Source organism: Alligator mississippiensis, chromosome 13 (assembly GCF_030867095.1).
Source record: "Alligator mississippiensis isolate rAllMis1 chromosome 13, rAllMis1, whole genome shotgun sequence".
NCBI classification, from domain to species: Eukaryota; Metazoa; Chordata; order Crocodylia; family Alligatoridae; genus Alligator; species Alligator mississippiensis.
The window spans coordinates 7104928-7117563 of record NC_081836.1 but is presented as its reverse complement, the minus strand read 5'-3'; the positions used below and the strand labels follow the sequence as shown (position 1 = coordinate 7117563).

Here is a 12636-nt window from a genome sequence, read left to right as displayed (position 1 = left end):
CCCCCCACGCAACATGGGTGGGACTCGCGTGACAAGGAAACACCTATGAGAGAAGGTATATTTTACTTTGAGGTTTATTTACATCACAAAATGGGAAAAACTAGCCCAGAACAGAGCTACATGGCAATGCCTTTTGAGAGAAGGTCTATTGCTCTTTGAGTAAAGCTGTCTCACCCCGGAGGCAGAAAAACAACAGAAACGGAAGGAAAGGAAACAGGACGGCCCGACCCTGACTTTTAACCACCACTTGTGGCGTCTGCCAGAGTCTGCAGCTCCAGGATCAGCCCTGTCAGCTATCATAGCTATCAATAGACTCATCTACAACTCTTTGCTTGACCAGTGGGAGTGATCATCCTCAATTGGGGGGGGATCGCTGCTGGGCAAGGAAACCTTATTAAATACATTGTCTATCAGTGGGTCATTCTGGCCAGTATTTGTCAGCAGTGGCAGCCAGTTTCTGAGTGTACCAAACTATTCATCTTTTTTTTGCTGCTTCTGCTTTCTTTTACTGCCATCTGGCTTTCCCATCCAGGAAGGCTATCACATGCATTATGTCAATGAAGCTGTTGGGTTCCTGGATGCTTCTCAGCCTAGCTGTCCCCTCCTGTAGCTGCCCCAACTGGTTCCTGAGAGATTCCACTGGCAGTCACTTCTCACATCAGACTGTTTCCTTTGTCTGACATAGTTTTCTTTAACAATGTTATTTATGCCACATTCCTTGCACGTCCAGACCCAGGACCTTGGTCAAAGACCCAGGTGTCTGATCCTTGTCTGGGTACGGCACTCAGGTGCAGGTAGAGGACTTGCTAGCAGCAGAGTTGGATTTGTCGGTGCTGCATTTCCCAGCCACTTTGGTACTGTATATTATGACCCCTGAAAACTCTCCTTACATTCCCTCTCTCAGCTCCCAAGGTCAGTAGGATATCACAAATCGCTAAGCACCTAGCTTTTAAACTCTTTTGCTTAGGTCAGCTCTGTTTTCCCCTCGCTTAAAGTGCAGCAGTGACTCAGGGGTAGAAGGCTAGAGCCCCTACTGTTTCACTCAGATTGCAGGCCTCTGGCCCCGCTCGCTCAGTCCCCAGGCACACTGGTATAAATTACAGATAATGAACGAATATCTAGAAAACCAATCAAATTCGCCCAGCTCCAAGGATCAAGGACTTGCTCCTTCCTGATGAGGACAGGTTCCACTCAGCACTCCTCTGTTCATTACCATCCGGTGTGCTAGCTATCCTTTCCCCCATTTGTATTGTGAGAGTTGAGTCATTCCCTTCCTATCCAAGGCATGACAGCATTACAGTGTTATTCTGTATATATGGTTTGTAAATTGTTTTCAGATCCTTCAGGATGAAAGATAGCGTGACAACATGTAAACTATTACTATTCCTGGTAATACCCAGAAAAGGATTATTCTCATTACCATCATTCATTTTATGAAACAATTACTTCATTTAAATTTCAGTTTCTAGATGGAGACTTTATTCTGATATATATATATATATATATATATATATATATATATATATATATATATAATGTATGTACAGTATGTATTATATATATGTTATATATTTTCTCTGTGTGTTTGTACGTGCATAATATATTTGTATTGTGTTTTCTAACGTGGTCATGTTCCTTGTTCTCTTCCTGTTTTTAGGGTACATCCAATCCTGATGGCTATATTTCCACTCTTCCTGGTTCCAGCGTTGTGTTCCACTGGCCACGTAATGATTATGATCAGTTGTTATGTGTACGGCTAATGGATGTCCCCAATTGCATTTGGTCTGGCGGCTTTGAAGTCAACAAAAATAACTCCTTCCATATTAACATGAGGTAGTTAACCGCTCATCACTTCTTTAGTGGTTTCCTGTAATAGAGACAAAAATCTTTAGCCTTCAAGTGCAATAACCCAAGACAGAATGCATTCTATATTTTGCCTTTCTTTTTGGTGTAGTGTGAAAGGCAGATAACCCAAAGTTCAACAAGTGAGTGGAATGTATTAGGATTAAAAGATCTGTTGATGCTATTTGCTGTTAGCTGGGAAGGAGTCTAGGCTTTCTTCATGCTCTTTTTTGCACTGTTATACTTGGACATTGAAGGCCAGCGTTTTGTCAGCATGGAGATGATTCGGCTTATCTGTATCCAAGTGGTAGCCTAATGTTAAGAATCTGACGAGGAGAGAGAAATAATAATTGGATATACTTTGGGGAAGTCCTGTGTAAGCAAGTTCTTTAGCTCAAAGGCCAAGTTTTATTAGTTGTCCACTGCACCATTTTTAATATGTCTGTTCGCAAATTCTAAAGATATCCAATTGCTCTTATTGAAATGATTTGGCAGATTACTACAGCATTGGTTGACAGTGCTGACCTAGATAGTAGTTGTTAGCTCCAGGATGGCATGTGCTTAAGAATGCATTAAACATGTTTTGCTGTTTTGTTTAACATTCTTCAGGGACACTCTTGGGAAATGTTACTTTTTACGAGTAGAAATTACCCTTCGAGGAGCTACATACCGCGTCTCATTCAGTGACACGGATCAGTTACCCCCTCCTTTTCGCGTAGACAATTTTTCCAAGGTAAAAATGCTTTAGCTCTAGTAAAAATATGGCTGTGTGCACTTAACATATTTTTGGTATCCTGTAGGAGGAATAATGCACCTGTGTTTCTAATGAAGTAATCAGGACGGTCACATAGTAAGAAACATTTGTGTATTTAGGTATTAATCTTTCTTTAGTTTCCAATACAAATTGATATTCCGGATTTCTTACTCGAATTTGCATTCTTGTGGAAATGGTCAGCTTGGCAACTTTGGAAGAAAAATGAAACCTATGTGCAAAGTTTATTAGCAGCCATCCTCAGATAGTCTTTAATGATGAGACTTGTGTGAAGAAAATAAACTCCTCAAAAGAAAGCAGAAGTGGAAAAGTTGCAAAGTGTTTCACTTGGTTCATGCAGATAACAGCAAAATGACTTGAGTAACACAAACGACTTGCAGAAAAGCTACAAGTTGCAGTCCTGAACTACCACACTAGCTGACTGCAGAAACTTTTACACAATTTTCTCCCATTTTATTGCAGGTCCCAGTTGTTTTTATTCAGCACAGTGTTGCAGAACCCAGGCTCTGTACCGAAGTGAAGTCAATGACCTCTTTAGATTATGCATGGGATGAACCTACCCTACCACCTTTTATTTTGCTGGCAGTGAAAGGGGCAGGCTCCTCAGAAATCACCTGCAGTATGAATGACTTCCAAGACGGCAAACAGCTTTATTACGAAAATTTCATTTATATTGCTGCCACACATACTTTCTCAGGGTAACTTTTATATTGCATTGAAAAATGCTATTTTTTATTTTTTTATCCATTAGTCAAAGCTCTTCTGTTTCAAAAGTGCTGATGTTTTACGGTATTGCTCTTTGAAAGGATTTCCAAAACTGCCATTAGTATAAGATGATTACATCATCTCTGCCATTGCAAAGACAAATTTATTTTACTGGCAGTCAAGGAAATGCCTAGTCCGTCATGAAGCAACATGTGGGCAGGAGGGAGCTTGGTAATGGCACCCAGTGGGAGGTGGGAAGTAGGGGAACTGCTTTCCTAGGAGAGTATCTGTGGATATCTGATCATTGTGATATCTCCAAGTGGAATGAGCATAACTGGATGTATCAGATTAGTGGGCATTGATCTGTGTGGGAGGTTATCTTTTATAAAATCTCTGAGTATAGCATATGGGAGTTGTAACTATATTCTGTCTGTTATTGACTCTGCCCTTTGGAGACTGAGCCCAGGATTAGTGAAGAATGTAGCTTAAATATTACAGAGACCTTAAAGCACACAAACCAAGTATGTTGCTTGCCAGTTGTTCTGGAACCTGTCAGAACCATTTCTGTATAAATAACTGTTGAAAGAAGCCTCATTTGAGGCTGATCTGCCATGTTTCAGCTCGTTCACATTTGTAGGACTGAGGCAAAAGCCACTTAAGCCACTTATTGGCCCTTAAAATTGATGTAAACAATCTAAAAAGTAATGTTAAATTGAACTCCCAAGTTCAATTTATTTGGCTTCCATGAACAATATAAAGTGAATAATAGGAATAGAATAATAGAAACAAAGCACCTTTAAGAATATAAGTATTATACTAATAGTTTATATTGATGAGCCGTGATAAGATGGCAGAACAACCTAAAGGATTACCCGATTTTAATTTGTCTACAATGGAGTGAAGGACAAACGTAAGTTGGCATGTTTGTCTGTTATTATTCTGGTTCAGTCTTCAACAGAAGCAGCAACTCTTTATAGGTATATGTCTGAATACAGATTGGATCTTCTTGGTATTCTAGGTTGCAGGAGGGAACTGGAAGACCAGTCGCTTCAAATAAAGATGTTGCTTATGCAGAGCTTGTCCTGGATGTTTCTCCAAAGACACAGAGAGTCATACTAAAGAAGAAGGTACAAAACTACTGACACTTGGGGGCAGGGGGAAGAAAAGAGAAGAACTTGGCTAGGACCACAGTTGATGTATGACTCTAGTAGCATTCAAAACCTTTAGCAGCCTTATCAAAAAAATGCATTTGAGCAATATTTGGAAGTTACATATTTGGCATTGCAAAATGCTTCACTATCTGTTACAAAATAATTCACGATACAAAGGATGCTGATCCCCAGAGCGTAATAGTCAGACAGTGGAAAAAGTGTGACGTGGGGTCAGACCTGAAGGGGGTTGGAGAAGGACGAGAGAGGGAACTGAGTTTTAGGGTTGGATTTTTAAGAGTAATAGCACCTGCCATATGGAGACAGGGGAAAAGATGCGACAACAGACAATGGCATTGCAACCCAAGTATTTCTTTCCTAACTTTTAAGAAACCATATTTTTGTATGTTTTTAAATAAAGCATCTGCTTTAAAAGAATTTTAGAATCCTAGTCGTGTTCATTAGTAACGTAGCCTGACCTCTACAGCTACATCAGCGTGAAGGATTTATGCACATTCGATATCTGCCGTCAATGGATTTTGATTGCCATAGATTTTAGTATACTTTAATTGAGTTTTTCATCTTTGTGTATGTTCTTCAGGAGCCAGGGAAGCGATCCCAGCTTTGGAGGATGACTGGCATTGGAATGCTTTGCCATGAAGGCTCCTCAGTTCCTCATAACCCGAATAAGCCCTCTCCTCCTCGATCTGTTGAGTCATGTCTGATCTTAGATATCGCAGGTTTGGCCGCAGTCACAGACAACAGGTAATTTGGATTCCATTTAACTATGGATTCTGATTTTCTCATTAAATGGGAATATTATAAAAGGTTGGAATAGCCTTAAATATCGCCATTTGGTTAACGGTTAACTTGGGAGCTGAGTAATCAGGCTTTTGCTGCTACATCAGCAGGAGCTAGTAAAAAGCCAAGTGTCATCAGCTGATAACTGTTTCAGTTAAAACTATTTCTACTGAACCAAATGTCCACAACCAGAACTACCACTATGGCAGTTAGCATTGTACAGTATCAGTAGAGGTATCAGATAGACATGTAGATTGAATCATCCTCTGGTGCCTAAAAGTGCCCTTCTCCAATTGTGTGTGAGATATACTAAACACTGGTTGCATGTGGTGTGTTCTTACAAGTAAGAAAAGACTTTATTCTTTAAGGCAGCCAAAGCATTGAATTTTATCTGCCTTCATACATGAACCTCATTATATTATTTTAGTGTGCGATGAGTATTATTGATTGCCTTTGCCCTCCTCCTCCCTGTCCCATCCAAATTAAAGGATAATCAGTTCAGTGCAGCAGTAGTATTATAGAAGAAATGAGAGGAAGGTAGAATAAAATACATTTCGAGGCTGTATACTCGAGGAGAAAAAACTTAAAGAAAAAATAAGACCTAAAAAAAAATGGTATCTGTATGATGAAACCTTTTTGTATGTGGGCTGTCTGTTTGTTTTAAAGATATGAACCCTTGATGTTGAGAAAAGCTGATCGACGGCGCAGTACTACTCAGACGTGGAGTTTTCGAGATGGGAAGCTGACCTGTGGTATTCATGGGCTTGTTGTACAGGTCAGCATTAGTAATTCTATATTTAACTCGCACTGACTGCTAGCTGTTATGAATTATGGTTAAGTCTGATGAGCTAGTAATCCAGCGATTTATAAACTTGGTTTGAAATGCCTAACACAGGGCACAGAAACAAATGTTCCACTATTGGGTTCTTTTTCCCCCTTCATCATTTCAAAAAAGTTTTGTGTTCCAATATTTTTACTGGTAAAACTAATTAAATCCAATGCAGCTGTCTTTTAAATTATTTGCTTGCAAATCAGTAAAACTGGAGGCAGAATTTACAGTCTTGGGCGTCCCAGTTTGACACCTGAACCCATATTTAGTTAGCTGTTGTTCAGCATGGGTGTAGAGACCCTGAGCTGTCGCATCTGACACAAAAAGTTAACGTGAACTAGAATTGTGTATCACTACTGAAAATTAGGCCAAAAAATTTGGACGCTGAATATGGACTTGGATGTAGAACTTTAGGTTTCCAAGTCTGGAAATTTTGGCCCAGTGGAAATGTTCAGAGGTAAACAGGATGTACAAGTCTCACTGATATAAGTTCGGGACTATGCATACTCAGTCAGGCACTACAGTCTTAATGGTCCTGTTTTCCAGAAGCTTCTTAACCTGATCTCTCTTCAGTGCATATGCTTTTTAAGCAGCCAACAAATACATACACGTTTGATAACTCTGCATGCAGCTGTTAGAGTTTAATTGTTCAAAAATGTGGAAAGCATTTTGAAACTCTGGCTCCGAGAGCTAAAAAATGCTGGCATTTACATTGCTCTGTTCTAGCTGTAACTGTATATTTTGTTTCTTTTGGTTTTAATCACATTTTTCTGTTCCTTGCTTTAAAATGACGGAAGGAGCATTCTGAGCATGTATGCTCTCTGTCGCAACAGAAATAGAACTTGTTTTTTGTGATAAAGTATAACATTCGTAATCGATTTTTCATAATGAAAGGATGTTCAAAGACAAATGTGCAAGCTACGCCAATAGGAATCGACCTTGGCTGAGTAAAAAGGGGGGGGGGGACTCTTCTAGTTACTGTGTGAGTGCGTTGATCAGATGCTGCCTGTTATGTGAACTATGCATCTGGAATGGATTTGTACGTTATAGTATAAGAGCATCACTGTTCAGAATTCAGAAGGTAGAGGGACACTGTTGAGATATGCGAGCCCTATATTTGACCTTCTTTTTTTTTTTTTTTCCTTGTTCCTAAATTCCATGTAATTCTTTGTGTGTGTGTCTTTTTCCAAAACAAATGCTTTGGATGCTTGTTCGTTTTCAAACAAAGCAACAAAACAGAAAAATCCAACAGCTCAGCCATATTGATGACTAACCCTGTAATAAAAAAAACACAAACCCAGCATGTGCATGCAATAGAGGAAGAAATATTCTGGCAAGAACCAATTTGAAGCTGGAGACAAATTTCTTCTGTTATGAGCAAAGAGAATAATATTTATGGAATTTCTTTTGAAGTTTCACTAATGTCATTTTAAGACTGTGAAACATATCTGAAAGTAGTGATTGTAGAAGGTACAAATCAATTATTTTGATGCTCAAAGTCCTCTGTCTCCAAGGCAGAAGGGTGACAGCAGAAGTGACGTGTTTCCATCTTGCCCCTGCCAGTCTTGATGTTAAGGGATAGCTCTGGAGATAAATATGCGTTGAGTCAGCGCTCACTCAGTAATGCCCATGATGTGCATAACATTTAAACACGATTAACAGCTGAATTGCACCGTTAACAGTAATACAGCCATGTATTCAAGTCAGTTTAAGGCATGATAATATAGTAAATGAGCCACAACATTATTCCACATAAAATGTGGACTAACTCCTTAAACTGAATGTGTGGCCAGTTGAGGCTGGCCTGTCCAAGATACTTAGCTGTCAGGATCCAGCATGGGGTAGCCCCAGGGTCTGGAACATACCTGCCCCCTACCCAGTCAGGCTGGAGGCAAAATCAGTCCCTGGAAGCCAGACCAGCAGAGGCAAATGAGGAGGGGGGCGCAACAAGCTGACACTGGGGAGCATCTCCCCAGTCTCGGACTCGCCACACCAGGGATGTTTAAAAAAAGTCATGTGCTGCTGAGCTGCACAGGCAGCTTTCTGACATTCCCAGCCCCTGAGGTCACTGGGATCAACGAACTTCTCCACATCTTGAGGTCCTCGTGCACCCGGGATGCCAGAAAACCAATGTGTGAATGTGTGTATCGCATGCATTTTTTTAAAGGTCTCAGCAGGACAGAACTCCAGGATCAGGCAGAGGCTCCCTGATCCCAGGGTCCCCATGTGCCAGGACTGGTAGAAACCATGTGTGGCCTCCCAATTGAGGGCACATGTGGCTTTCACTCATCTCTGGGGACGAGGACCCCAAGACTGGGCTGTCCCAGCCTGATTCCCTGGTTCCGTGGTGCTGGGACTTGTAAAAACCAGTTTTGCTTCCTAGGTGGGTGAGACACATGGCTCTTAGTCATCTGCGGCATGGGGATCCCAGGATTAGGCTGCAGTAGGCAGATCCCAGGGTCCTTGCTTGCCCAGATCTATAAAACCTTGCGCCCCAGCCCAAGCCACGGGGACCCTAGGATCAGATAGTGGCAGGCCAATCTCAGGGTCTTGGTGCCAGGAAGAAGTAAAAACTGCTTGTCACCTAGCTGGGCAGCCTGTGTGGTTTTATAGGTCCCAGTGCACAAATCTTCCTTTTAAATTTTCTGATGACTGAACCTCTCAGTTACCAGAAACTCCAGAAATTGAAATGCTATAAAAGACTGTATCTGCTGCAACTCTCCTCACTTATGTTGGTACAGTGTGGAAAGTATAATGGGCCTAATGGCCCAGCTGCTCAAATCAGTTTTCCAGTTGCATAACTACGGAGACGAGAAAACTATATACGTTCTCTTTAGATTAGAATTATTGTGAGGTATAAAATAGAGGTGACTGAAATAATGTTTTAAATTAATGTATTTAGGCACAGTTATCTGCAACCATCTGAACCGTTTAACTAGGGTTTTTTTGGAGAGGGGTGGGGGGGCTTGGTTTTTTTGTAGGGTTTTTTTGCTGTACACTTTTTTTGTTTGTTATTCTTTTCTAGGCAAAAGGAGGAATGTCAGGTTTGTATGATGGGGCAGAAGTTGTTCTTGGTCCTGATACTTCTTTAGAGGTTTTGGGGCCAGTTCCACCTGAACAACAATTTATTAACCAGAAGATGAGGCCTGGATCAGGAGTATTAGCAGTCAGAGTCATCCCAGATGGTCCAACTCGAGTTTTACAGGTGCAAGTCCTTCATATATTATGGATCCAATGGCATTAATTTTGGTGATGTTCTATAGTATTCTCTGAGTATGTTCTTGAAGGTTTTTTAGTGCAGCTTAAATTCTTACGCAAAACATAGGTGCAAATTAACATTAGTAATAGCATAAGGGGGAGAAATCTTAGGTAATGTATATTAGATTCTGAAAAAAGTTGTCGTTGGATTTAGTTTAAAGCTTACGTGCTACTGAATAGATCAAGTACATCTGTGATTTTCCTTGTATATAAATAAAAAAAGACTCCTTAGCAGCTCATTTTTGTTTTAGATAACAGATTTTAATCAACGGAGAAATGATCGTTTATCCTGTGAGGGAGAAGACTCTCCAGTTACAGAACAAGATTTACGCAAGTTAAAGAATCCAGACACAGAGCAGGAATTAGAAGTAAGACAGCTCTTTATTTTCCTTTTTAAAAAAGAAAGAAAGAAAATAAGGGTGTGTGCAATATTTTCCTTTTGGTCAGTTCTGCTACTCAAATATTTTGTTTGGTTGCATTTTTCCTATCGCAACCCTAAATTATAAATTGAAATTCAGCAGGGCAGGTTGAGTGTATTCAACTTGTTGCATAACATTGATGTATATAGATGAGGGCCTCTGTGTATTTAAGGACTTTGTTGACAATGGGATACTAACCAGCGCTGTTAAACCCATTAAATAAATGCATTGTTTCAGAACTGTATGTTTGGCATCAAAATATTTTTTTTCTAAACATTGCTTTCATTTTTGCAGGTGCTAGTGAAACTAGAAGGGGGACTAGGATTATCTTTAGTTAACAAAATCCCTGAAGAGCTGATATTTGCGAGCCTCACTGGAATTAATGTTCACTACACACACCTGTCAAGCAGTCAGGTGCTTGAACTCAGTGTACAGGATGTACAGGTAACTATAGTTTGGGACAAATTGAGATCTTGCTTTTCAGTACTCATTAAAAGATTTAAGGGACCCTGTATCTGTATTACAACAGGTGTCAAAGAGTAATAAAGCAATGACAAGTTGTGTCCTTTGCAGTCCTTAAGAACAGGTGTTTGTTTGTTTTTTTTTAAAGATTAAACTATAGAAGGTCTAGAATCTTTCCCTGATATCCTCATCGAAATGTGTGTTTTGTATCTTGAATCTGTCAACTAAAATGTCTCTCTTTTTTGACTGATCTAGCAGTCAAGGTGAACTTGACAAAGTTTGAAATGATGCTACAGTTGAGATCGATGCTTTTTAAAAGCATCGAAGTTAGAAGTACTAATCGGAAAACCCCAACAGGAAATGCAATGTTAAAGCTGAACTTCTCAACCAAGTCACCTCTGCTACCTTAACGCTGCTTCCATCAAAACGAATATCGGTTGCATTATGTTTTTTGCAGAGTTTGAACATTATGAACCACAGATATATGCAATATATCTGGAATATATAAAATTCTTGTATGTACTGGGTGTGACCTCAAAGAAAGCTGTGTGGATAGCATAATCCCAGTATAATTAGTGTTAAGTCATAAGATCTCATCTGTAATTAAGTTTAGTTCCTTCTGAATCATAAGTCAGAAATCCCTTTGAGTTCTCTTCCAATTTTGGGAAAAAAATGTTCTGTGTTGGCTGCAAGTGCAACTTGACTAATTGTGAGACAAGTATCTCATTTTATGGATTTTAGAGGAAGCGAAATCAGGATTATACTGGAAACAGCTTGCAACCTTGGAAGCCTCATACAAAGTTCATTTCAGTCAGTTATGGTCTTTCCATTGTCTTCTGTTGGTTTTGGATCAGTCCCATAAAGAAAAACCAACAAGGCATAGCAATAAAAACCAACAGGTCAACTCGAATACAAATAGTTTAGTGAAATAATTATGCTTTCCATCTATACTGTAGTAAAACCGGCACACTGGTCCTGTATAAAATAGTTTTGAGACAGTTTTCCCTTTTTTGTCATTACATGCCAGATGGCAAATTAAGGGTGATTACTTTTGAAATTTTATTTTGACAATTTTGGCTTTTTCTGCCTACACGCAGAACAGATGAGGATTCAGACTAATCTTTCCTTTTAGTTTGATTGCAGATCCAGATTTGATGTTCTGCACCTGGGCTGCTTTATTGTCTTTTGCCTTATACAGCTACTCCTCGCTTAACGTCGTAGTTACGTTCTTGAAAAATGCGGCTAACCGAAACTACGTTAAGCAAATCCAATTATGTCACAGTAGTTACCTACTAGCAAGTGGTGGCCAAAGAACGTTATAACCGAACTTTGTGTGACTTTCAACGAGTATGTTCTGTACAGATCAGTGACATAATAATGAAACAACGTTAACTGGGATGACGTTAAAGGAGGAGTACCTGTACTGACCACTGAGACACCAGACTATTTATTACTACTTAGTTCTTCCACACCATGTTTTCCCCTAGCTGAAAAAGTCCCTAGTTGAAAAGGTCAGAATCTTTTTGCAGTGTAAATAAACCTTACAAAACTTTTTCTCCCTGTTTGATCGCCGATGTCACCATAAGATTGGAAGTCGGAAAAGAAAGTTATAGCACACTGCTGCCATACATAGCTTCAGTAGGATGATTGAATGCTGTTGTCTTTCATGCTGTATTTACTAAAATATAATGCCCCTGCATAACAGGCCATTTCAGGACTTGGCCTTTTCACCTTATCTTTGCTCCTTGAGCTTGGTGTTTCAAATTCAGAGCTCAGGAACAAATCTGAGATCTGCACAGAACTCTTAAATAGTTTAAAATTTTTGTGAAACCTGTGCCTAATATGTAAACTATTGCTCAATACCAATGATATGCATATATGTAGAATATGTTCATGTACATATCTATAGAATACCTTGACTACATTGAAAAGGGGGGTCATGTCTCAGACTCAAACTTAAAATGGGGAGAAATCGATTTAAAAAAAAAAAAAATTTTGTTGATAAACATTTTGTGATTGGTCTAAAAATTCTGATCACACATGGCCATCTTGCTTAGCATCCTTTTTCTCTGCCTGTATTCATATTAATGTTTACATGCTGTTAGCTGTAGCATTTTTGGCAATGAATATTAAGAAAAATGTAGTGTGTTGGGTAGCTTTGTATCTGTGGGTCGCAAGACACAAACAGCTCTCCTTTGTGGGCTTTTCTTAGATCTTTCAAATGCATGTTAACATACTGCTTCCCATACTTGCAGCGGCAGGATAGTAGTAACACCCTTATCTTGTGACAAATTAGGATACTCTTGGTGTTTCGGAACATTGTACTTGATAATTGCACAAGAGGGTTGGTTGGTTGTTAATTTTTAATGCTAGACAAGCACTTGTATTGGATAGTTTAGA

General features: G+C 39.6%; 1 protein-coding gene across 8 annotated transcripts in view; it reads left to right on the top strand.

Moving 5' to 3' along the window:
• VPS13D (vacuolar protein sorting 13 homolog D) overlaps positions 1 to 12636 on the top strand; it is a 189632-nt gene that overhangs the window by 93665 nt on the left and 83331 nt on the right. For 7 of the 8 annotated variants that reach the window (XM_019476110.2, XM_059716348.1, XM_059716349.1 and 4 more), the window contains 9 exons: positions 1658 to 1833; positions 2452 to 2575; positions 3077 to 3312; positions 4338 to 4446; positions 5069 to 5232; positions 5935 to 6043; positions 9123 to 9302; positions 9607 to 9723; positions 10069 to 10218. In XM_019476110.2, coding sequence (XP_019331655.1) covers positions 1658 to 1833; positions 2452 to 2575; positions 3077 to 3312; positions 4338 to 4446; positions 5069 to 5232; positions 5935 to 6043; positions 9123 to 9302; positions 9607 to 9723; positions 10069 to 10218 — 1365 coding nt within the window. Of the gene's footprint in view, positions 1 to 1657; positions 1834 to 2451; positions 2576 to 3076; positions 3313 to 4337; positions 4447 to 5068; positions 5233 to 5934; positions 6044 to 9122; positions 9303 to 9606; positions 9724 to 10068; positions 10219 to 12636 lie in introns of those variants that run through there. The other variant, XM_059716352.1, reaches the window with a different exon arrangement.